The sequence below is a fragment of the Saccoglossus kowalevskii genome, chromosome 2 (genome assembly GCF_978046115.1).
Source record: "Saccoglossus kowalevskii chromosome 2, keSacKowa6.1, whole genome shotgun sequence".
Lineage (NCBI taxonomy): Eukaryota > Metazoa > Hemichordata > Enteropneusta > Harrimaniidae > Saccoglossus > Saccoglossus kowalevskii.
Genome location: NC_140642.1, coordinates 26,147,278 through 26,173,525, shown reverse-complemented (window position 1 = coordinate 26,173,525; position 26,248 = coordinate 26,147,278). Strand labels below are relative to the sequence as shown.

The 26,248-nt window shown below is 33.2% G+C and overlaps 1 protein-coding gene across 1 annotated transcript; it reads right to left on the bottom strand.

The window, feature by feature from the left end:
- Positions 1-1,293: 1,293 nt before the first annotated feature.
- LOC102809823 (uncharacterized) lies at positions 1,294-26,248 on the bottom strand. Its single transcript, XM_085506979.1, has 28 exons — positions 26,060-26,248; positions 24,471-24,575; positions 24,017-24,081; positions 23,745-23,866; positions 22,990-23,147; positions 22,744-22,833; positions 22,238-22,301; positions 21,987-22,053; positions 21,670-21,736; positions 21,126-21,280; positions 18,084-18,239; positions 17,599-17,713; positions 16,862-16,918; positions 16,743-16,767; positions 16,440-16,536; positions 16,204-16,273; positions 14,762-14,949; positions 13,576-13,627; positions 13,270-13,317; positions 12,772-12,833; positions 12,109-12,195; positions 11,151-11,424; positions 8,943-9,050; positions 8,534-8,609; positions 5,849-5,965; positions 5,432-5,637; positions 5,001-5,192; positions 1,294-2,838 (listed from the first exon to the last, which is right to left on the bottom strand). The coding sequence occupies exons 1-28, from the start codon at positions 26,138-26,140 to the stop codon at positions 2,704-2,706; spliced, it is 3,039 nt and encodes a 1,012-aa protein (XP_085363105.1). The 5' UTR covers positions 26,141-26,248; the 3' UTR covers positions 1,294-2,703.

Here is a 26,248-nt window from a genome sequence, read left to right as displayed (position 1 = left end):
ACATGATACAAACTCTGATGGAATCAACAGGTACACAATGACAAATCTGATGAAATCAACAGGTACATGATGAAAACTCTGATGGAATCAACAGGTACACAATGACAACTCTGATGGAATCAACAGGTACATGGTGACAACTCTGATGAAATCAACAGGTACATGATACAAACTCTGATGGAATTAACAGGTACACAATGACAACTCTGATGGAATCAACAGGTACATGATGACAACTCTGATGGAATCAACAGGAACATGATAACAATTCTGGTGGAATCAACAGGTACATGGTGACAACTCTGATTGAATCAACAGGTACATGATACAAACTCTGATGGAATCAACAGGAACATGATGATAACTCCGGTGGAATCAACAGGTACATGATGACAACTCTGATGGGATCAACAGCAACATGATGACAACTCTGGTGGAATCAACAGGTACATGGTGACAACTCTTATGGAATCAACAGGTACACAATGACAACTCTGATGGAATCAACAGAAACATGGTGACAACTCTGATGGAATCAACAGGTACATGATACAAACTCTGATGGAATCAACAGGAACATGATGATAACTCCGGTGGAATCAACAGGTACATGATGACAACTCTGATGGGATCAACAGCAACATGATGACAACTTTGGTGGAATCAACAGGTACTTGATGAAGACTCTGATGGAATCAACAGGTACACAATGACAACTCTGATGGAACATGATGACAACTCTGGTGGAGTCAACAGGTACATAATGACAACTCTGATTGAATCAACAGGTACATGATGACAACTGTCGTGGAATCAACAGGTACATGATGAAACCCTGATGGAATCAACAGGTACATGATGACAACTCTGGTGAAATCAACAGGTACATGATGACAATCCTGATGGAATCAACAGGAACATGATGACAACTCTGGTGGAATCAACAGGTACCCCCGGTACATGATGACAACATTGATGCATTCAACAGGTACATGATGACAACTCTGGTGGAATCAACAGGTACATGATGACAATCCTGATGGAATCAACAGGAACATGATGACAACTCTGGTGGAATCAACAGGTACCCCCGGTACATGATGACAACATTGATGCATTCAACAGGTACATGATGACAACTCTGGTGGAATCAACAGGTACATGATGACAGCTCCGGTGGAGTCAACAGGTAGATGATGACAACTCTGGTAGAATCAATAGGTACATGATGGCATATCTTGTAGAATCAACAGGTACATGATACAAACTCTGATGGAATTAACAGGTACACAATGACAACTCTGATGGAATCAACAGGTACATGATGACAACTCTGATGGAATCAACAGGAACATGATAACAATTCTGGTGGAATCAACAGGTACATGGTGACAACTCTGATTGAATCAACAGGTACATGATACAAACTCTGATGGAATCAACAGGAACATGATGATAACTCCGGTGGAATCAACAGGTACATGATGACAACTCTGATGGGATCAACAGCAACATGATGACAACTCTGGTGGAATCAACAGGTACATGGTGACAACTCTTATGGAATCAACAGGTACACAATGACAACTCTGATGGAATCAACAGAAACATGGTGACAACTCTGATGGAATCAACAGGTACATGATACAAACTCTGATGGAATCAACAGGAACATGATGATAACTCCGGTGGAATCAACAGGTACATGATGACAACTCTGATGGGATCAACAGCAACATGATGACAACTTTGGTGGAATCAACAGGTACTTGATGAAGACTCTGATGGAATCAACAGGTACACAATGACAACTCTGATGGAATCAACAGGTACATGGTGACAACTCTTATGGAATCAACAGGTACACAATGACAACTCTGATGGAATCAACAGGTACATGGTGACAACTCTGATGGAATCAACAGGTACATGATGACAACTCTGAAGGAATCAACAGGAACATGATGACATCTCCGGTGGAATCAACAGGTACATAATGACAACTCAGATGGGATCAACAGCAACATGATGACAACTCTGGTGGAGTCAACAGGTACATAATGACAACTCTGATTGAATCAACAGGTACATGATGACAACTGTCGTGGAATCAACAGGTACATGATGAAACCCTGATGGAATCAACAGGTACATGATGACAACTCTGGTGAAATCAACAGGTACATGATGACAATCCTGATGGAATCAACAGGAACATGATGACAACTCTGGTGGAATCAACAGGTACCCCCGGTACATGATGACAACATTGATGCATTCAACAGGTACATGATGACAACTCTGGTGGAATCAACAGGTACATGATGACAATCCTGATGGAATCAACAGGAACATGATGACAACTCTGGTGGAATCAACAGGTACCCCCGGTACATGATGACAACATTGATGCATTCAACAGGTACATGATGACAACTCTGGTGGAATCAACAGGTACATGATGACAGCTCCGGTGGAGTCAACAGGTAGATGATGACAACTCTGGTAGAATCAATAGGTACATGATGGCATATCTTGTAGAATCAACAGGTACATGATGGCATATCTTGTAGAATCAACAGGTACATGATGACAACTCTGGTGGAATCAACAGGTACATGATGACAACTCTGATGGAATCAACAGGTACAGAACGACAGCTCCGGTGGAGTCAACAGGTACATGATGACTACCCTAATGGATTCAACAGGTACATGATGACAACTCTCTCTTGAACTCCCATTTATTTCCCCAGAAACCAGCACACAAGTAGCCACCTGGTCCCTTGGCTTTGAACTCTGGTCCAGTTATAACAAAATCTGGTACCATATTGGAGAACTACAAAAAAAAGAATCGTAAATCTGATTAGAAAACATATAGCATAATACAATGTAACCTTGACCACAAAAGGGTGCACTTCTGATTATAGGTTTTGTAGATTCTGCCTTTGAGTATGTCAGATACAGCTCAAGTAAACAAACAACAACAAATGTTAAATTTATTGCATCCAACAAATTTCCTTTCACTAAAATTTTTCACCTTCACCCATTAGTTATAAAAATGGTTTTGTCTAAATATGCATACAATGTAAATTATTTATTTAGTAATTTCTATAATACATGAAGATGTAGTAATTAGAAATGGAACCCAATTAAGTGTTGAAAGACAATGTTAAGAATAATTGACATGCAAATCAGATAATATCTGTAGTTGTCTTTGCATTACCCTTCTTTTCTTTTCAAGAATATGCCATTAAATGGAAAAAATGAGTTTTCTGTCTACTATCAATAATTTATTTTGTTTGATTCATGTTTCACTGTATGAATTGTCTGGTTACAATCATTCGGTTATTGCTGGTACTAGCATGCAGGTACTAATACATGTATGTATTTGACTCGTAAAGATCCCACCAAAATATTAACTTAAATCAATTTACCCATGGCATGAACTACAGATGTGTGGCAGTAAAAATAATTTTTGAATTTGCTTTGAGGCATTGCTTTTTTTGATTGTAAGGCCAGACTTTTATTAACCCTTGTTTCGCAACCTCGCTGAATGAACAGGAGCCGAAAATGAAATAAAAATAAAATTTTAATTCAGCGTAATTTCTCGTGCACTTGTAAGTGCAAAAAATTGCTAAAAAAATATTATTTCTATCTTCATTTTTCCACCGCCCGCCGCATAACAAATCCAAGTTGCATTTTCGTGGGAGTATCATAATCAAAATACCGAAGTCTCGTGCAGATGAGAAACAAGGTTATACATGGAATAAAATTTTATTTCATTTCTTCTCTCTGATCAATGATCTCACTTACAATTCTTGGAGAATCACACAAATCTAATGGAAAAAAAGAATTAATTTTATTTTTTTTTCGCCCTCCTCAAAAAAATTGCCATATAAAAACCCAAGAAATAAGGAATAAAAAGTCTAGCCTAACCTCTTATATGTTTAACCTTGTGGAAAATAAAATAAAAATGATAGACATTTACTCTATATTCGATTGATCTTCAAATACAGTACTAGTAATTTACACACTTGTAAAAAAAATACTTTTTACAGTATTCAGCGCACGTCACTTCCATGCCAGAAACAGGTGGCCGCACCAGCAAGGGACATGGCTACAATTCAGTTTCAATTTTACTTGATGATGATTTATTATTTTATTTTATTTTTTTATCACAAATGTCACAAACCAAAAACATGATTGTATAGGTTGGCATTTCAAAGACACTTTCAGAAATTATATATCAGAATATATACAGAATATCATTTTCTGATGACAACAATAGATGGTGCTACCCCGAGAAACATGTGGAAACATCTCTATTTCATGAAAGGAGTGACGCTCTAATCCTAATTTACCTGAAACCAAATTTATTTAGATTAAAGTAAGTATTTCCTTCAATCCATTGTGCAGTATTTTTATTTTTTTTGAGGATTAATGAAACTGTACTATTTCGTTTATTTTTTTTCATTGTTATATTTGTCTTTGTTGAACAGGTTAAATGGAAGCAGAGGTCTGTCTTTTGTCACTCTGTACATGAAATTAGAGGTATATGAATGCCAGCCATTGACTGCAAATATTATCATGTAGTTGTTTTGCAATAAATTATACATATTAAACACAAAATAAATATTTCTATTTCTTTCTTTCCTTATAACAAAATCTACCTATCTATCTTTTTTAGCCCGTCACAATCTTTCAATCCATTACAGCAAACTATTAAAATACATATGGAATATACATAAAATATGCCATTAGAATGCAATTAGTTAATTAGAATTTACAGATAAACAAAAATTTATTATCAGAAAGCACTGAGCAGGAACAGTTTCAATCAATTTGAGCATAGTGTTGCTATGATACAGAATAAGCCAGTTGAAAACAGTTAAATAGTATGCAAATTGGTATGCAAATTAGCATGCAAATTGTCAGTAAAATATTATACCGTGATTGGTTGTCAAACGAGAAAATCAGGAAATAAATAAACATACTCACGGGTGATCGTGTCATTGGTGGTATTGTGGGAGATGCTAGTTTCATGATATCCATGATACCTTCTAGGGAGTTACCTGCAAGTATTAGTGCTAAGCCAGTTCCTCTGTGAGGCGCCAAGAACAGAACGCCAGTCTTGGGGTCTGTGAATTGACATTCACCGAGGGTTACACCTGAAACAAATACAAATCTGTGCTGTCATGTTTACTCTGGAATACTGAAAAATCATTATTTGTCACTGGTATTTAAAATTTCACTATTTTGATAAATTCACAGAATTCTATTTTTACAAGTTCACATGAATTTAAATTATCAGATTGCAATTAAATAAAACTGAATAATTAATACACTTTGAACTTGCTATCAAAAATAATACAACTACAGTACTTTATTGTATGGTTCTTACTTTTATCTTCATTTACTAATGATGATGCTTCTGCATCCCGAATTATTTTGGATGTCCAGCTATTTTCATTTGGTCCTCCAAGAACTATCAAATTATGTTGATGAGCTACTTCATCTGTAAGGTCAACGTCCTTTATCACTGGTGCGATCGTGTCAGAGGTCAAGAAGAAGAGATTTGCTATGTACACAGACAACTGTTGAAGGGTTGACGTGAACTCTGATGAACTCTTTGTACCTATAATGTCAAAATTTCTGTATGTTTTATTTAGGTTGACTCTATTTGTATATTTTGTTAATGAAAATAATATATTCTATTTAATAAATATATTCCAACATAACTGTAGCAATAAAGAATTGAAACTAGTCTACTGATGCATGTTGACTGCTCGATCAACTACGTTATAAAATTTACTAAATTACTTCAATATACATGATTTGCAAAATACCTGTAACAATAACAAACTGATGTTCAGCCACCCGACGTGCTGGTCCAAGATTTAAAGGTCCTCTTTCTTTGTGTGATTCAAAGTCATTGCCAACAATTTCACACATGGACCATTTACCTGCAAAACCAATTATCATTAGAGAATAAAGCCTGCTTAAAATGAATTCGCCTCTGTAACAAAGCATCTCTCCATTGAATCCCTAACACAGTGAAGTCAGTCTAAACCAAACACATGTATACATTTTTTTCAATTTTTTCTCTATCAACTATCTAAAAACCCAACTCATCTTTGCATGTGTCAATTCCTTTGATGTTGTTCTGTTCAGAAAGGTTGTGCTGAAAGATAAAACTCAAAATTTACTTTATTTTTTATTCAAAAGAGAGAATGCAGTTAAATAGCAAGATTTGCACAATGGAATACTATGCACTCTGGTAGTTGCACATTGATTGCCATGAAATAGGCCATGTTCTTAAAAAGAAAAAAAAATCAGTTGCAATAAACACTTTTCCTGAAGTGTAGTCATGACAAAGTTCCTTTTAATTGTTAAAAACATAGCAAAGAAAACACTGAACCCAGATTGGAGAATTGCTCAAAATTCTCATATGTAACCAAAATATGGTTTTCACAAAATTACATTAATTATTTAACAGCCATTGAGTGTTCCTTTCTAATACATACAGAAACACATTCATCAACTGTATGTGTGTAGCAGTTGGAACAAGAGAATTAATTTGTATGTGCAACTGAATCCGCAACCAATTAAATCATTGCTTTGCCATCCATAGCAGAAATTGTTTGGTCAAAAAGTTTGCATTCCTAGCGTAGAGCCCACCCGAAAAAAATAACAGAAGGATCAAGCACTGCAAGTTTTCTGATAAATCAAACATTATATAATACCTACCAGCTGTCAATGCAATTATTGAAAATGTGATTTTAATTTTTCTCAAGGACGAAATTTCTAAAAATTATTTTCATATATAGCTATTTTTATGTTGTTAATTTAGCTATTACTTAAATAGAATTTATCATACATGCTCATGTGGTGAAATCTGAAAAAATTAAATTTCCCTTGACCTAACTGAAATGAAACATTATGCAAATGAAGAAGCAATGCTCAGACTGATCAAAGTGCTAGCAGATGTAATCACTGTAACTCTCAAATTTATAAGTGCGCCCTCTTGTGATCAATAGTGGAATTTGCTACATTTTTCTAATAACTTTAAGGTAGCGAGACTATTATTTGTGTTGAAAATTACGATTTTCACATTTATTTATTAAATGATGAAATGCACTATAAACTTTCATGTGATAAAGTCAACATAACATAGAATGTCATGTAAGTTGGTTAAAATGTAGATTTTCTGAAGGGAAGCAAGGCAGCTTCAGTAGTGTTTTCCAAAATCAACAACACAGGTTTAATCTGTGTGCCTATAAGTTTCAAAGATAAACTCAAGACAAAGCAATGTAGTTCTTAGTACATCCATGGTTAGGATGTGTTATCAGTAGTTATCTGACACACAATTAGTGTTTCCAAACATTTGAGTGGTTTGTCTCTGCCCCTATTTGTTTTACAGATTAGTCATTTGCATATGAATGTGTCAGACACAAGGTCACACAGCCACTGAAAAAAATCATTGATTTTGGTGTTTTCATCTGCCGATTTTATCCAATTATAGCTATCCCATTCCTTTATTTTTTTTGGTTTCCAAAAGCCTTACACATTTGAATGTCCCTACACATGTTAAAACAGACTTTGATGGGAAAACAAATTGATTGTGCCGATAAACAAGCTTGAAAATCTTTGCTGTTACTTCATGGAAGTTTTCTAGGAGTTTATGTTTTTCAAAATACAAGGTCTTTAACAAAAAATAACGTATACTTATTATCGTCGGATTAACACCAAATTTTCACAGCTTTAAGGTGACAGTGAGAGGAACTTGAATGTGTCCAGACAAACTATTTCATCGATTATTTACCAACGAGTCGTGGTTTGAGTTGGGGGCAATGCGACTAAAACAGTAATTGAAATTCAGCACACTATTTTTTAAAACGCGTTGCTTGAATAAAACTGACCAGACACATTCAATTTACCAGACTATTGAACAACTAGGAAAAGTGAAAAAAATACTTCTTATCGCCAGCATAAATGCGTAATTATTTTTTTTTACAGAAAAAGTAATTTTTCACCTTTGGTTGAGTAATGCGTCGTAGAATGCAGATACGGGCATGCAAAATACACTTGTGAAAAGCTTGAAGTCTGGCGATTCTAAAAAATATATACTTTCCTGGGTCTATTTGTAGTCATTTAGTCACAAATAGAAGATGAAAACAAGTATGCAAATAATAGTCTCGCTACCTTAAACCATCTGTGTGCCAACTTTTGTCACATTTTCACAAAATAAAACCCACAAAGATTTAGGATTTTTTCGAAAATTTTGATTAAGACCTGCAGCTGATAGAAAAGGATGTCCATATAGTTAAAAAACATTCTAATATTTATAGAAACATACATAAGATTAGACGAAATATAAACGTCCAAAGGGTTATTTGTATCTTGATGTGGAACATCCAACTTGCTTTATATATTGGGATATTTAATTATTAGAGTCATATTAAGGGTTCACACACTGGTCTAAATCTTCATGCATTTTGGTACTGTGAATGGAGATATGACACTGAACTTACCTTGATTCTGGCAAAAATGTGATTTCTCTTTCATCGCTGTTATCATGTCATTCATTGAGAAATCAGTGTTATCAATCTAGAAATCAACAAGCAGGAGGATGATTGACAGAGGTCTTTGCTTGGAAAAAAGTCCCATCGATTCAATTATGAATTATGTTACTAGGCTGACACAATCCACATAGATTAAGATGGATTGGGTCAAAATATAATTAAACTTTTATTGATAAATTTGTATATCAGTCTTTGAGTTGGGACGATAGGGGGCACCATAATTAGGGCAGATAGCATATGGCTTTTCTTTTTAACTATTATTTCAAATTTTGTATCTTCCCACAATGTAGTCAATGTTGAAATTTTGCTTTTTTCCATGGCAATATTTCAAAAGCTTTGAAATGCAATAATAACTTACCCTGAGTGGAGTGGTGTTCCAACCGACAGCTGAAATCTGGGGTTCATATAATGCTATCCTCTGTACATTGGTGGTAGTCAGAGAGTTGACGTCTTCTGTGAACTCAATCTGCAGAGTGAATATTTTGTGAAAGAATGAAGAGAAGAACAACAATTAATCAGCAATAATTTGGGGAGATTGCAGTGCCCTTTATCTTCAATCCACAGGAAAACCAAAATATATTTACACCTCAGGCACACACTGAGGGCAGACTAATAGTGGCTGAGAACACCTGACCAGCAAGATACAGGTTACAGATAGTGATATACTTGGTGGTGTATTGCCAATTCACTGAACACAATCCTAGACCAACAATTAAATAAACCTACATTCAGTTTTACTCCCACCAATGTACCCCTGGATCTGGATGTACCTTGATTTGACAGAGTATTTACCATGCTGTTTATTTGGTGTTATTTTCTTACCCCTGGATCCAGACTGAATTACTTTATATAAGGTAAAAACAAGAAATGGTTTAACAGAATCATTTTGTTCAAATATCGGAGTAAAACAAGGATGCAACCTTAGCCCAAGTCTGTTTAATTTATTTATTAATGACCTGCCTGATATTTTTGATAATGATCATTGTGACCCTACACTGTTACACAACACACCCATTAATTGCCTTCTTTATGCAGATGATATTGTGATTCTTTCAAAATCCAAAAGGGGATTACAAAACTGTTTGGATAAACTATCAGCCTACACATCAAAATGGCAGTTGTCTGTCAACACAGATAAAACAAAAATAATGATATTCAATAAGTGTAACAGACTCCTTAACAAGGAAATATTCTTTTATGAAGGAAAAGAAATCAATATAGTTAAAGATTTCAATTATCTTGGCTTAACTATGAGTCCAAATGGTAAATTTAAAGATGCAATGAAAAACCTAAAAAGAAAAGGAATAAAAGCCTTATTCTCATTAAAGACCAAAATTGGATCTGGTAATCTGGACATGTCCATACTACTGTCACTATTTGATAAACTTATCAGACCAGTTATTGTGTATGGGAGTGACATTTGGGGAGAAGAAAGCTCTACAAAATCAATTGTAGAGGATGTTCAGCTTACATACTATCGGTACATTCTTGGTATCTCAAAAAATACACCAATCATGGCAATATATAGTGAATTGGGAAAATTACCTCTTGACTCTTTTATTAAGAAACAAATGATAAAATATGCCAATCGTATTGCAAATTCCACAAATACTCTACTTCAAGAAGCATACTATGTCAATAAAATTATTAAAAGTAAATGGTTTAAAAAACTTGATCTGATATTAAATAATATTAACCATTCTTATCTTTTAAATGAAACAAATATTATCTCATTATCAAAATTAAAAACAATTGATGAGAAATTAAAAGAAGAGTTTACAACTGAGTGGAAAAATGAAATAAATAATGACAATAGGAAAAAATCAAATTCTAAAAATAAACTAAGAACCTACAAACTTTTTAAAACCAAAATAGAACAAGAAAACTACTTAACAATTATGAAAAACAGTGAACTTCGCAAATCCTTAACAAAATTTAGACTTGGCAACCACTGTCTGAAAATTGAAACAGGCCGGCATACAGGATTGGATTTTAAAGACAGAGTCTGCAATATGTGCGACAATGACCATGTTGAAGATGAACAACATTTTGTCACAAATTGTCCTCATTACAATGAAATAAGATCAAAACTTTACATTGTAGCTAATAAACGTATACCAAATTTTGACAAATTTAGTAATGAAAATAAATTCATATCATTACTAAGTGACGAGAAAATGTCAATTCCTTTAGCGCAATATTTAAAAAACTGTTTTAATACAAGACAGCAGCACCTACATAAACTAAGCCAGTAATACATTCCTTGTATTCAACTTATTATCTTTTTTTTTTTTTTATGCCTTTTTGTTCCCTTACTCTTTATGTGGTTATTTTTCTTTTACTAATATCTGATTTGTAACCCTTTTCATCCCCTCCGGGGGATGTTGTGTGTTAATAAATAAATAAATAAATAAATATAAATGTATCATATTGGTTTTGTACAATACTGGTCAGAATCTTTGGTAATTAGGGCATATTCATAACTAGGCCAGGACAGTCATTCCACAGTTGTTCATTTCAATGTTTGTCTGTCTAGTAGCTAAAATAATCCAAAATTTCAACCTACCTTAATCTTACTGATTCTAAATGGCACTATTTGTTGTATTACTTGGATTCCATGAAGTCCTTCCATGAATGCTGGGTTTACAACTGTTAAAGTGTATGTCCCTTTCTTCTTACCCGCTGCGGTATATCTAGTTCCCATGGCAACATCATCACATCCTTCATCATCACACTGTTCATTAGTCATTCCAGGAGACTTGATGAGAAGATTTGATGTGTGCTTCACAATAAAATCCCTCAATGACTTATCATTGACAGCACCTCCATCGTTTGTTTCCCTGGCAATAATAATAAATATAGGATCTTATAAAACAAATGTGAATTAAACCAATGATAAATAAAGAAAAAAAATGAATTCTGTTTGGCCGTTGTATACAATCAGAAAAAAGCAGAATCTAATTTCAAGTAATTTAAACCTGACTGAAAATATTTATGTTTATTTATAAACACATGTATATTTAATCTTCCTATTGTGTATTACATATATTTAAAGCAACACATTGTTTCAATTTTTGTGATAAATAAGTAAATGTATATTGTGATAATCATGTAAAAACAAATTATGGTGTTTGCATCACCCACTGTAGTCGGTTCCATAATTTGTTTGAACAACATTAATATAACTCCAGTGTTCAGCTATGGGCAACCCACAACTCATTCTAACCTTGTGATGTCTGGATAATGTAACAATCACATTGTGTATTTCCTGCCAAGTCAATTATAATGAAAGAATGTTGATTTCAGAAAATAAATACCCTTGACAACAGGGTCAAAATCTGCAATACAAGGTATCTATTATTTCTACTAATGAACACTAGGCGGCGCTATTGATTTTTGAGATGCATTTTGAACAAGTTGCTGGTCATTGAATGTTCATATCATACTATGATATACATAGTGGTTTTATTATCCAAATGAGAAGGCATACAACATGGAAAATGTAAAAAAAAAGTGTAAATTACCATGTATCCCACCACCAGTGCTCTTTGCCTGCTAATTCGTCATAAGTTACACTTGCTTTCTGTTCTTTCAGTAGACGATACATTCTTCTGGATACAGAAAACAGTTATGATTATGGCGGATGATTGATTGGTTCACAGTAATATGGACCTGGCAATCTTTAACTCTTTAAATGCAATAATTCTCCTGACAAACATTTTGTGCAACATATTGTAAATTTTTATCTATTTTTCTAGAATAGAATTTTAAAATAAATAAACAAAATTTTATCTTGCCAACAAATCATGATCAAAATTTTTGTGAATAACTTTAAAAAATAACTGGGAATATGTGGTTGAACCTTTTCACCACCAGACTTTTTCAATTAAATTTTTCTGAACTTTTTTCTTATATTCTTCAATATTTCTGGAAATAAACCCTAATTTTAAAGCCAACAGACAAAATTTGAGTAAATTTTCAGTTTTCACCCAAAAGGATTGACTATTTTTGTCTCAATCATCTGAAGGAAAGTGCAGGCTATAAACGGGACTATTTTGTGAATCTGATGAAAAATGGGAACTGGTGGTTCACAGGTTAATTAGGTTAATGACAGTTGACTTTTTTGATGGCACAAAATAATTGCGACAATGTGTTATATAAAATATACTGTCTGAATATCAACATACCTTACAAAATATGGATGAACTGTCCTGTCGTTTGCACCAATTCTTGTAAACACATCAAGATGCTAGATCAAAAGAAGTGTGTTTAAACGTGTTTGCTATCAGGTCAGAAATAATGAGATGCGATGAATTTCATAATACAGAGGTTGTGCTTCTTATTGCTGAAAAATACTTTATTTTAGCTGGAATTAATTTTCGCTGAAAAGACGTTTTGAGTGTTTTGTATGGAATTTATTTTCACTAATTGTTGACAAGTTGAATGTAAGATATAAGAAAAAAGGTATATTCGCTGGATTTAATTTTCACTGAATCATTCCTTCAACGAAAACAGCGAAAATTAATTCCAAGCGAAAATTAAGTATTTTACAGTATACAAATTTGTTCTCCGTTACACCAGATATGCAACATAGTCGCCAATTCCTGTTCCTGTAGGAATCCTCTTCTGACACTTCTTATTATTATCGACAAAATTCAGAAGTTTTGAGAGAATATAAATATTACCTGTATATTGGATACATGTATATCAGCATTGTTTTCAACTATGCAAGCCTAGTAAAGTAGAGAAAGGAAGAAATTTGTGGATAAGAAAGTATGACTGCTGTTACCATGGTAACACATTTTGTGAGAGACAATCTATTATGATGCTAGAAAAATCAGAAAATTTTCTGGTTGTTGCAAAAATTCAATTTGAAATTTCATGAAATCTGGTCCTAATTAGAAAGTTTTCCAAACTATAAATTTCTGATGAAAAAAATGGTTTACAGGATTACTAAAAAAAGTTCAATGAATTTGAAGAAAAATTGTCACCTCCATGATAGCTTTGACTGCAGGATCTGTGTGACTGGTACTTGTGTCATGTCTGAAAACAAAAACAAAACAGAAACTTATGACTGCATACTGATATGCCTAAAGATAAAAAGTTTTCTTTCTGGTGATATCAGTCCTGGGAGAAGTCAACACAGAGCCAGGTTGAAGGAGTCTAATTAATTATTAATTTACTTCATTCATGCATTCATTTCTAAGATTCTTTCTATTAGGAACATAGAATCATTGTACCGTAGTAGTCAAGACACTATTATTTTTTTTATATCACATATCAATGTTAAACACCGATTGATTGATTGATTGATTGATTGATTGATTGATTGATTGATTGATCTTGATATAATTCATAATGAAATTGTGAATATTGTGACTGATCTACATACATTTTAACTTGAATTATGAGCCTGAGTTTTAGATACAGGTTAAAAATGAAATGTAGTTTTATCATAGTGTTCTATGGCAACTGTCCTGAAAATAGTAATTCTTCCATAATATTTGTATCACACAACAGAATGATGTTTATTTTTATCAATTTTCTATCATATACATATACACATATGTGTATTCTCCATTTAGCCATTTCTACGTCACACACTATTGCTTACAAAATAAATTGTGTGGTCACCCAACAGTATAAAACACTCGTAAAAAGGCGATTTCTGATTCCCCATAGTTTGCTACCATTAAAAAACATACACAGAAATCTTTGAAATTCAGCAAGACTGGGACTGGGTTACTGTAATGTTCAAAATTCTGAATATATGGTCACTGAACTAATTTTTCCATTAAACAATCTCGAAAATTTGTCAAAAATGTGTGTTTTGAGTAGTATATATTGGTACCTATGGCAGAAACATTGTATCATATTTCAGATTTGTTATTCGGTGACCTATGCTAAAAAAATGATATGTAGCGTTACAGGGGCTACATACGACTGTCATGAAAAATTTTAAATATTACTATTCATAGAATAATGTGTTTACATGGATTCTGTACATGGTCGCTTTTTGGATTATTTTGCGTATGTTTTCTTGAAAACACATCCTTCTTTCTCTTGAAATATGAATGACATGCATGTATGCAAATTGTGAATGAAATAAACATTATGAAAAGATAATGAAAGCATATTATCAATAAATCCTGTGTGATTTGCATACTTTGTATTTACCTGAAAAATTCATTACTGTCACTGTATTCCTCTTTCTTGATCCATCCAGCCAATGACATCACAGCTAGTGCTCTGTCAGGAAAGTGGGTTGCTAAATGCCATGCTCCATGACCTCCCATAGAATGACCTGCAAAGATCACATGACTTGCACTTGCTTTGGTCTTCAACCAGGATGCTGAGAAGGTTATCTATGTTTGGGTATTGAAAGTGATGACATTATTGCAACAACTTATGTGCAAATGCCTCGTTCGGGAAGTGTGATTTGGCGCGATTCACAATTCTGGGAGTTCCCTCAGAACTATTTGTTGGTGCGTGTTCGATTGTTCATAAACTTTATATTTGGGTAGTAAGTTTAGGAAATCACACAGTATTTCCTACTATAAGCATGATTTGAGGACTATTTCGGCAGTAAATAATTTATTTCCAATATGAAAATGCCTAAATATTTTTGTTGTTGTCAGATCTGCAAACTTGACATGACATATCATCAGCATGATACATAATTACCTTACCATTCCCCTAGTACTGAACACTCATAAAATGCTATATACATGTATTTTAACATGTACATCAATACAATGAAACAATGTATTACAAATATTTATCTAGTTAAAACAACTAGTAGGGTTGATAAACTAGACTGTTTGTATGGCAGAATAATGAGGTATATGTACTTAATTATAGAAATTGATCCAGAGTAAAATAAGTGATAGAAATATAACAACTGAGGCATCATTAAAAAATCACCCTCTTTTATTCAAAATAAGGGACATTCCCCCCTTATTTTGAAAAATCACCCTCTTTTATTCAAAATAAGGGACATTCCTCCCTTATTTTGAAAAATCACCCACTTTTTTTAAGAGTGATGTGGCAATGTACTTGGCTCACTCAATGACAAATGTAAATAGGTTTCTACTGTCTTCATCTAAATTAAAAGATCACAGTCTGAAATTCTGAAATTTGTCATACGCTTATTTCATATGTTAATATAAATGACTTTTATTTACAAAAACATAATGAATTATTTATTGAAAATATATGTATCAAAGTGAATTCAGATACACAATAATCTCAGGGACAGTTCTGAAATTCAAGGGAGCATACATGGAGGCAATTAGATCATATCACATTGTTGATCACACCACTCAGTTATTGAGTTATTTTACAATAAAAAACATTGTTTGTGTACAAGTAATTTCAGTATCAAAATACTAAAATAGCATAAATGCACTAATTTTGGCAAATCACTTCTAAAATTCAATTTGTTTTGATTTGATTTAATTTGTTTGTTAGATGCAATAACTGGAAATGTTGTGGACTGGTGTGTTTTGTGTTATACAATGCAATTTGAAAAGTGAAAATAATTACCCCCCCGGTAGGGGTACATAGTTTCAATGTCTATCAGTGTGGATGAGTATATTAACAGTGTACATGTCAATCACCTTTTCCAGAGTGTCCAGGGCAGTGATGGATGTTAGTGCTCCAGGTCCTTCCCAGTTATGAGCTCCATGCCTAAACAGACAAAATAAATTCAAAATAAATTAATTATTATTACTTAATAAATTAATTAATTCATATTAAAGTAATCTGTATTCTCCAGTATCATATCAGTATTTACATGACTAAATACTGGTTTTTGATTGCAGTCTATATTCTGACTAAAATTCTTGAGACTTGCCTTGTGGCTGCCAGCACCCAAGCAGTCTCAAAACCAAATATCCAGTCACCATTTTCCATTCGCTTATAGCTGTCTGCTTGATTTTGAACTTGAACACCTTCCGGAGGAAACAAAGCGAAACTATGATGACCTTGCTACAATTCAAGAATGTTGTATTCTTCAACAGAATACCATTGTGAATTTCTAGTGTGCATAATATTTGATCATCATCCTTCATTTCATTAATTCACATTAAAGGCAAGCCACATCATTATAAACCAGTATAGATGTAGAAATAGATGTAAAATTATGAAAGACACTCACCTGTACCATGGAGAGTCAGTAATACCTGCAGGGTCAATAGCATAAAAATATTTACGATTGTCGTTCCTCGTATTTCATCCAGATGATAAAGTTGTTGACAAAAACTTACAAATACTTACAGGACAAATGTTATTTGGACAGTCATCTAAAGGTGGTATTGCTGATGCCTGCTGTACCTAGACGGGAACAACAAACACAATTTATTGAAGCTTTTCCATTTTTAAATGCTTAATCACTGAACTTCCTAGCCATGAAATGAACTTCCTAGCCTATTCTGAAATGAGCTCCCTAGCCTGTTAAGAGATGAACTTCCTAGTCTATTGTGGGATGAACTCCCTAGTCTATATGAGAAGAGCTCATTAGCCTGTCATGAGATGAACTTCCGAGCCTATTCTGAAATGAGCTCCCTAGCCTGTTAAGAGATGAACTTCCTAGTCTATTGTGGGATGAACTCCCTAGTCTGTTATGAGAAGAGCTCATTAGCCTGTCATGAGATGAACTTCCTAGCTTATTCTGAGATGAACTTTCTTGGCTGTTAAAAGATGAAATTTCTAGCCTGTTAAGAGAAGAGCTCCCTAGTCTATTGTGAGATGAACTCCCTAGTCTGTTATAAAAAGGCATATATTATCATCTTTCATAAGCTTTGGAACAAGACTTAATATAATATTCAAATTATCACCCGGTATTCAGTATTGGGCTTTCACTATTTGTTATGTTATACAAATCATCATCTATGTATGACATAAGCTGATTCTGTCAATGTCTTAAGATAAATTATAATAAAAATACAACATTATGGGTTACACTGTTGAGATTTGATTCACAATGAATACATGTGATAATATGTGAAACTTACAGACCCATCATGATCAATAAATGTATATATAAATGACTGTCCATAGTTCCTACATCTTAATGATACCGGCATTCGCTGAGAGTGGCCATCAGTGGTACTTAGCTTTAAAGTAAACCTGGAATATATTGGATAAAAAAGTCTTTGCGAGATTCAATCCAGTCATGTCTATTTTGCAAAGTATGGGAATATCAAAACAATTACATGACTGTCAAATATTGGGCATGATTTGTGTCTTATTAAAGACTTAAACATTAAATTATGAGTTTTCGTACAAACTGTTATAAAATGCGCAAACTTGTTTTATTTAATGGTGTCACCATTATAAAATCTATGATTTTTTTTCCTGAATCAAACGACCTCCTGCATATTCATGAGTTTGTAATTAAACAAGGAAATGTCGTAACAAATTTGAACTCAAAACTGTGAATATTTTTCTCATGAAAAAATCTCAATTCAGATACAATCCCATCAAAAATGTCACTCACCTTATTTCTGTACAAGGCATTATGGTCAATTCATCTTTGTGAAGTATTTCTATCACTATGGCAACAGTCTGACCAGGTGCAATACCAAACTGTCTGTTTTTATCAATTTGTTTAATTTCCACTGGGGATCCTGAATCTTGGGCTACCATGGCAACCCTGGATAGATGTATGATCATAGACAATATTTTGAAAATAGTTTACACACAAAACCACTAGAGTGCACAGTCAACACCCCTACTGTATTAATTAGTTGACCTTTTGAGTTATTTGCTTTGAAATCTAGGATAGTTTACTGGATGATCAGAGATTTTTTTAAACAAGGGAACAGGGGCGCAGCGCCCTCATGCCATGGCCATGTGTCCCATTACCCTGGGGAGCAGATCCTCTGGCAACCATAAAATTCTGATTGACCAGGGATCACATGTCTGATAGTAATTTTGGCCTCAAGGAAGCCATAGAATGCTCCATTTTAACTTAGAATTATATTAAAACTCCACACCCTGGTAGGGAGAACCCTATCTTCCCCACTTGGTGCAGTGCTCCCTCTTGCAGTTTTTTTTCTAGAAAAACCCCTGATGATCATTCAAAATCATAATCAAAATCAAAATTCATCATACCACAATGGAGTTCATAATGAGTGATTGTGAATGACATAGTCCCTGTTCAGTTTTTAGTGACTGTGTCAATTATAATTAAACAATGAAAGATGTACATAGATTATAATTAACTGTTGGGAGAATTATTGAGCATGTTAAAATATGGTGTTACTTCAAATGGCACCTTATTCAGGTTTTGTTCAGTCAAAGTAATAGGAATAAGATATAACAAAATAGCATAATCCGCACATAAGCCAGTGGGACTTTTTCATCTTGAATAAAAATCACGAAATTATATTTTAACAAGTTTGATTAATAACTTTAACAAGCAGCCTATCGGCTGAGATAGCTCCGCTGTTAGCAATGCACATTTCAATTAAAGAACTGAAGACATCATTAGAAAATGAACAATATGAATAGTATCAAAGCAATCGGACTTACAGTTTTTAACAAGAAGTCGAAAATATCACTTTTTACCAAAAATTACAAAAATATTCACCAAAATTAGAGAATTGAAGGTATCATCACAAAATAAACAAAGCTGAGAGAGGTCCACATGTAGTACCTATATATGTAATATCAAAGCAATCGGACTTACAGTTTTCAACAAGAAGTCGAAAATATCACTTTTTACCAAAAATGACAAAAATATTCACCAAAATTAGAGAATTGAAGATATCATCACAAAATGAACAAATCTGAGAGAGGTCCACATATAGTACCTATATATGTACTATCAAAGCAATTGGACTTGCGGTTTTTAACAAGAAGTCAAAAATATCACTTTTTACCAAAAATGACAAAAATATTCACCAAAATTAGAGAATTGAAGATATCATCACGAAATAAACAAATCTGAGAGAGGTCCACATGTAGTACCTATATATGTAATATCAAAGCATTTGCACTTGCGGTTTTTAACAAGAAGTCGAAAATATCAGTTTTTACCAAAAATGACAAAAATATTCACCAAAATTAGAGAATTAAAGATATCATTACAAAATGAACAAATCTGAGAGAGGTCCACATGTAGTACCTATATATGTAATATCAAAGCAATTGCACTTGCGGTTTTTAACAAGAAGTCGAAAATATCACTTTTTACCAAAAATGACAAAAATATTCACCAAAATTAGAGAATTGAAGATATCATCACGAAATGAACAAATCTGAGAGAGGTCCACATATAGTACCTATATATTTACTATCAAAGCAATTGGACTTGCGGTTTTTAACAAGAAGTCAAAAATATCACTTTTTACCAAAAATGACAAAAATATTCACCAAAATTAGAGAATTGAAGATATCATCACGAAATAAACAAATCTGAGAGAGGTCCACATGTAGTACCTATATATGTAGTATCAAAGCAATTGGACTTGCGGTTTTTAACAAGAAGTCGAAAATATCACTTTTCACCAAAAAATGACAAAAATATTCACCAAAATCAGAGAATTAAAGATATCATTACAAAATGAACAAATCTGAGAGAGGTCCACATGTAGTACCTATATATGTAATATCAAAGCATTTGCACTTGCGGTTTTTAACAAGAAGTCGAAAATATCAGTTTTTACCAAAAATGACAAAAATATTCACCAAAATTAGAGAATTAAAGATATCATTACAAAATGAACAAATCTGAGAGAGGTCCACATGTAGTACCTATATATGTAATATCAAAGCAATTGCACTTGCGGTTTTTAACAAGAAGTCGAAAATATCAGTTTTTACCAAAAATGACAAAAATATTCACCAAAATTAGAGAATTAAAGATATCATTACAAAATGAACAAAACTGAGAGAGGTCCACATGTAGTACCTATATATGTAATATCAAAGCAATTGCACTTGCGGTTTTTAACAAGAAGTCGAAAATATCAGTTTTTACCAAAAATGACAAAAATATTCACCAAAATTAGAGAATTGAAGATATCATCACGAAATGAACAAATCTGAGAGAGGTCCACATGTAGTACCTATATATGTAGTATCAAAGCAATTGGACTTGCGGTTTTTAACAAGAAGTCGAAAATATCAGTTTTTACCAAAAATGACAAAAATATTCACCAAAATTAAAGAATTAAAGATATCATTACAAAATTAACAAATCTGAGAGAGGTCCACATGTAGTACCTATAAATGTAATATCAAAGCAATTGCACTTGCGGTTTTTAACAAGAAGTCAAAAATATCACTTTTTACCAAAAATGACAAAAATATTCACCAAAATTAGAGAATTAAAGATATCAACATGAAATTAACAAACCTAAGAGAGGTCTACCCAAGGTACATATACACCAAGTATCAAAGCATTTAGGCTTGTAGTTTTCAAGAAGAAGTCGAAAAAGTAAAACATTGACACGGACGACGGACGACGACGACGGACAATCACTCATATGATAAGCTCCGCTCGACAAAGTCGACAGCGGAGCTAAAAACTCACTTGATATTCTTCATCCATTTATCACTATAGCGATTTGTAACAGGTATAGGAATCACATGACCAAACAAATGACCATCTATAAGATCAGGTTTCATGAGAGGTTCATGTACCTGTAACACATCACTTCCAGCTAGTTTTATATTACACTGGAAGACCTAACAAACGTGGAATTAAAGAAAAGAAAATTAAATAGTTTTAAAATTTTACAAGTTTTAATGAAAATAAAGATGAACTCACATTTTAACAAATATTTTTTTCTGATGGATGGCCATGGATAGGTTTCATGGTCTCTGCAAGTAATTGGTTATTAACCATATTTTTTAAGGATGTGTGTTGTGATTTGGAGCTAGGCGATTAGGTGCCAAACGTTCATTTGAATCATGCCGATATTTATTTAATATAGTTTTTAGCTTGCCATGTGTTTGATGTTATTTACTTGCTATTATGAGTTTACACTCTGAAATATTATTCTGAAATATACTCTACACTTCCATCACTATTTTTCATAATTTTGAACTTTTTAGAAGCACATTTTATTAGATACCTGTGTTCCCTTGGTTCTCAAATTCACATACAGTGTATGAATTCCATGTGACAAAGATACAGCAAACCTATATGGTAATAAAGTCATATTATACAAATAGACAATACAATACTTAAAATGAATAAAATTTTACGACGAATGCATAATTCATGAGTTAACCATGCATTATTCCCACAATAATCATGTAACTCCCAATGGTGAAACACTCGTATATATCTTCCTACATTAGAATTTGAAGAGGATTGATCAATATCTTTCTGTGTATTTTATTGATGTGTAATGGTCAACACGTTACTGTATGTGACCCTTTAACTCACCAATATTGATTGCGTCTATAGACATCACCTGTCACATATATTCCATCTACATACATAACAGCAACACCTGGTGGAAAGATGTGAGACAGAATTATAATGCAGCACTTGACTAGATGATGTCATAATCACTGTATAATAGAATACATATGTTTTAACTGTGTTTCTATATTATTACCCCCCTTCTTATTAAACTGTTGTGGAGGAGACTGCAGCATGGAGACGAGGTCATGAACTTGGCGGCTTGTACTCACCTAGGCACTGAATGAGAACATCCTCATTGTTATGGTTGACAGCAAATTCACCAACAGCCCACCCCTACAAATAATACAAACCAATATATCACCAAGTTTTATTATGCAGTGTTATTATATCACCCTTGACCAATTTTCTACTTTCTGGAGAATCATCTCAGAATTCCAAACTTTTATTCTAATTAACATCAATGTATTTGATTGTGATCAACTCATGTAAAAACTTTACTCAGTAACTATGGTGGGAGATTCACTAAAAAAATTTTAACTGAAGCAAAATTGAAAGGAAACCTCAAATCTGCAGAACTATACCTACCCCTATGCCAAGTTTATGTTATTATCAGAGTTTATGACCATATTTGGTATATTCATAATATTCCATTTTGGGTGCAATAACAAATTCACTGAATGATACCCGGACATCCCTCAGTGACCAAGGCAGGCTAGGTGCTTCAGGTTTGATAGACACTGACTAAGAAACAGATGCAGTTGTTCTATTTACTTACTTGCCATTCGGTGATTGCCATAGACCCCAATCCTGAGACAAGATCATTCCAGTTAATCTGAGGATTGATCTGCACATTGTCTGTCGCACTCTTGAAAAAAAAAAATCCCCAGTGTAGTGATTATCAACAGACGAAACATTTAAAGCAAGAAAAATTAATTGTTGAAAGCATTTTTTTTTAATAAGATATTTTATAAATACCATCAATTCACATAGAAATGAATACAATGAATGGATTGAGACCTACTTTTTGCAGTACTTTTTTCCACTGGATTTCTGCACCTGGTACAAGTTCTGAATAATATTTAACTTTTTTATCATATCTATATTTAGATGCATTGTAGATGCCGCCATAGAATTCCAAAGGATCACCGTCTATCTCAGGTTTACCAACAACAAATGGACCTGATTTGAACAATAGTATAATCAATATATTAACAGTCTGAATGTGGTCAGTTGTCAAGGATACATTGTATATGACATGATCATATTTGGATTAAAATATTTTAATATATGCCTCATAGATTATATATGTGAAATTCATTATTCAAAACAATAACATACATTAATGATTACTAAAATGCAGCCACACTTTGAAGATTGTTGCCAGTTAAATTATAGTTCTCTATAAAGCAATTGTGGCAATGGCAAGGGTCTGTACAAGATTCAAATATCAATTTGTTGTGAACGCATGTAATAAGATTTCATTTGAAGATGTCCTGAATATTTTGAGACACACTATCTCCATTATGCAGGTATAATCAAACAGGTGCAGTGGTTTTGCTTTTATGTATTTTTCTATAAATTTTTGCAAATTATACCGGTAGACGAAATATACATAATTTCTGAATGGCTACAGGTCTTGGCCATGAAATATCATTACTCTGGGCGCTAACATGGTCGAGTACAGTATGTGGCTTATTTTGTGACTTTAGCATTGAAGGGAAATGATAGGGTACCTTTTTCCAGACAGGGTAAACAATTCTCAGTACCGGTACTTACCAATATAGTGCCACGTGGTGACATGGGACGACAGTTTGCCATTTATTCTAGCAGCTTGTTTCAAGGCAGTAGTGGCTTTACTGCTTTCTCCTTTGTCTTCAAAAATCGTACCAAGTTGAGACCTGTAAAATCAAACATATTCCTTTTATGAAAAGTCATCAATTTGAGGTAAATATATAACTACATTATGCGTTGTCATGTTAGCATGTGTTGTCCTTTGGGTTTGTAATTATAGATATGATTCGTAAATTAGTCATTGATAAAACACTCACCATGCCCATGCATCATCAGGATTTGTCTCAATATTCTTAAGTAAACATGCCACAGCTTCTCTTTTCTGAAACCACAAAATAAAAGTAGCACCATCAAAAATGGCAAATACTGCAAAATGCAATTATTCACAAGGTTTTTAATTTTGCTAATTTGATTTTTAAATAAAATTCTATCAATTAAACCTAAATGATCATGTAAAATAACAAATAATTCACTGTTTTCCAAGGAAATTCTTGAAATTAAAACATGGCCAATGTTCTCAAAATACCAAAAAAGTGAAAATAAATGGTTTTACATAATGATACATATTATGAAAAGAGAGAAGGAATGCATGTGTCTTTGCAACAGGAGGAAGCATCAAAGCATAGCGTGGTTGAATACTCACTCATGTTTGGCTGTTTAGAGGCATTGCAGCTTACATAGTTTCAACAACCAAATAATACACATACCTACCTTATTTTTTATTCGTAACTGTGTAACAGAATCAGTTGTAATTGATTTACATATTGTTGTATCTACAATCTTTAATTCTTTTTCTAATAATTGTGACGCTGATTTCTGTGATTGAAATAAAGACACATAACAGTTCTTGTGATAAATACATGTATAACTGGTGACAAATAACAAATGCATGACATATTTTATTTTTATACATCTAGCAGCGAAAACAATAGCATTCACCCGCCTGTAAAACGCTATCTGAAGATGTTTAGAAGTTAATGTATGCATTCAAATACGCATGATATTTACATCACATTCAATTACTTCTCATTTTACATTGCAAACACCAACAATGTAGAGTCATGTAATTTTATGCAAATATTATTAGTCTGCAATTTTTTGTTGTTATCTCACATTGAATTATTATCAGCAAAGAAAAGTTGCGTAATAATAAGAATATCATGAGAATATTAGAAAGTATACACACAGGCAGTGAGGGAAGACATCACCCTCAGCTGCTCATTGATCGATACGGCCGCTGTAATGCCTTTGTGTAGAGTTTGTTATATTTCCATGATGATCTCATATTATTTTTGGTTATTTGAGTCGTTAAGTTACAGCATACTGAATTGTATGATTTAATTGACATACAGATATGTGCACATATCTAATTTCTACATGTCATGAGACGTTCTGATTGAAAAACTATGTGGGAAGTTGTCAAGAATCATATACTGTAGAATACTTTATTTTCGCTTGGAATTTATTTTCGCTATTTTCGCTGAAGGGATGATTCCGTGAAAATAAAATCCAGCAAATATACTTTTTTCCTATATTTCACATTAAACTCATAAAAAATCAGTGAAAATAAATTCCATACAAAATGCTCAAAAAGCCTTTTCAGCGAAAATTAATTCCAGCGAAAATAAAGTATTCCACAGTATTTTACTGCACATAGAATAGAATTGTTATTGCTATCGTACTCCATATTTGAGTACAATAAAGTAATAAATTCTGCAAACATAAAAAAAAAAACTAACACTAACAATACAGGAAAAAATCAAACAAGATGCTCAAATTTCTAAACATAAAAAAAAACTGGTTAATCTGAAGAAACTGGCTTAAGCATTTTAACTTTAATTGATTTTTTTCGTATATTAAATCAGTTACAGATGTGTTTTGCCACATCATTTATAAAATATTGTAATAACGTTGAAATTTTTTTTATTTGAATAATTATTTGATAGATGGTAACAAAATTTGGGTATTGTGAGAAATCGAGCAATACTAGTATGTATGGGACTGTGATTCATATCGTACCAAAATATAAAACACGTGTTGGGCTCTCATGTATAATTTTATTTCAGACTCAGTGTTCTTTTTTTTTCTCATACATGAAAACAATGAAGATATTATTCACGTAGCACAGAGCATGGAACTATAGTTCCATGCACAGAGTAACTCACATAATCAACGAATGTGATTATTTTACAACATCCCACATCAATAATCATTCAAAATAGGAGAACTGTATTTTACAGTAACAGTGGTGATCACTGAATACCAACCCTATCATCACAACAAAATAATTTTGAACTTACGTGAATTTCTCTCTTGCTGAAGCAGCTGCTCACACAACATAACAACATGGACACGATAAATAAATAAGACGTTCCTTTCATTGTTTTGTCAGTACCACTGGTTCCACCGTCACACAAATAGATATGCTGACAGTATTTATTTACACCAGGCGTACCTCGTCTTTTGATTGATCAGCTGTTAGTGCCCTC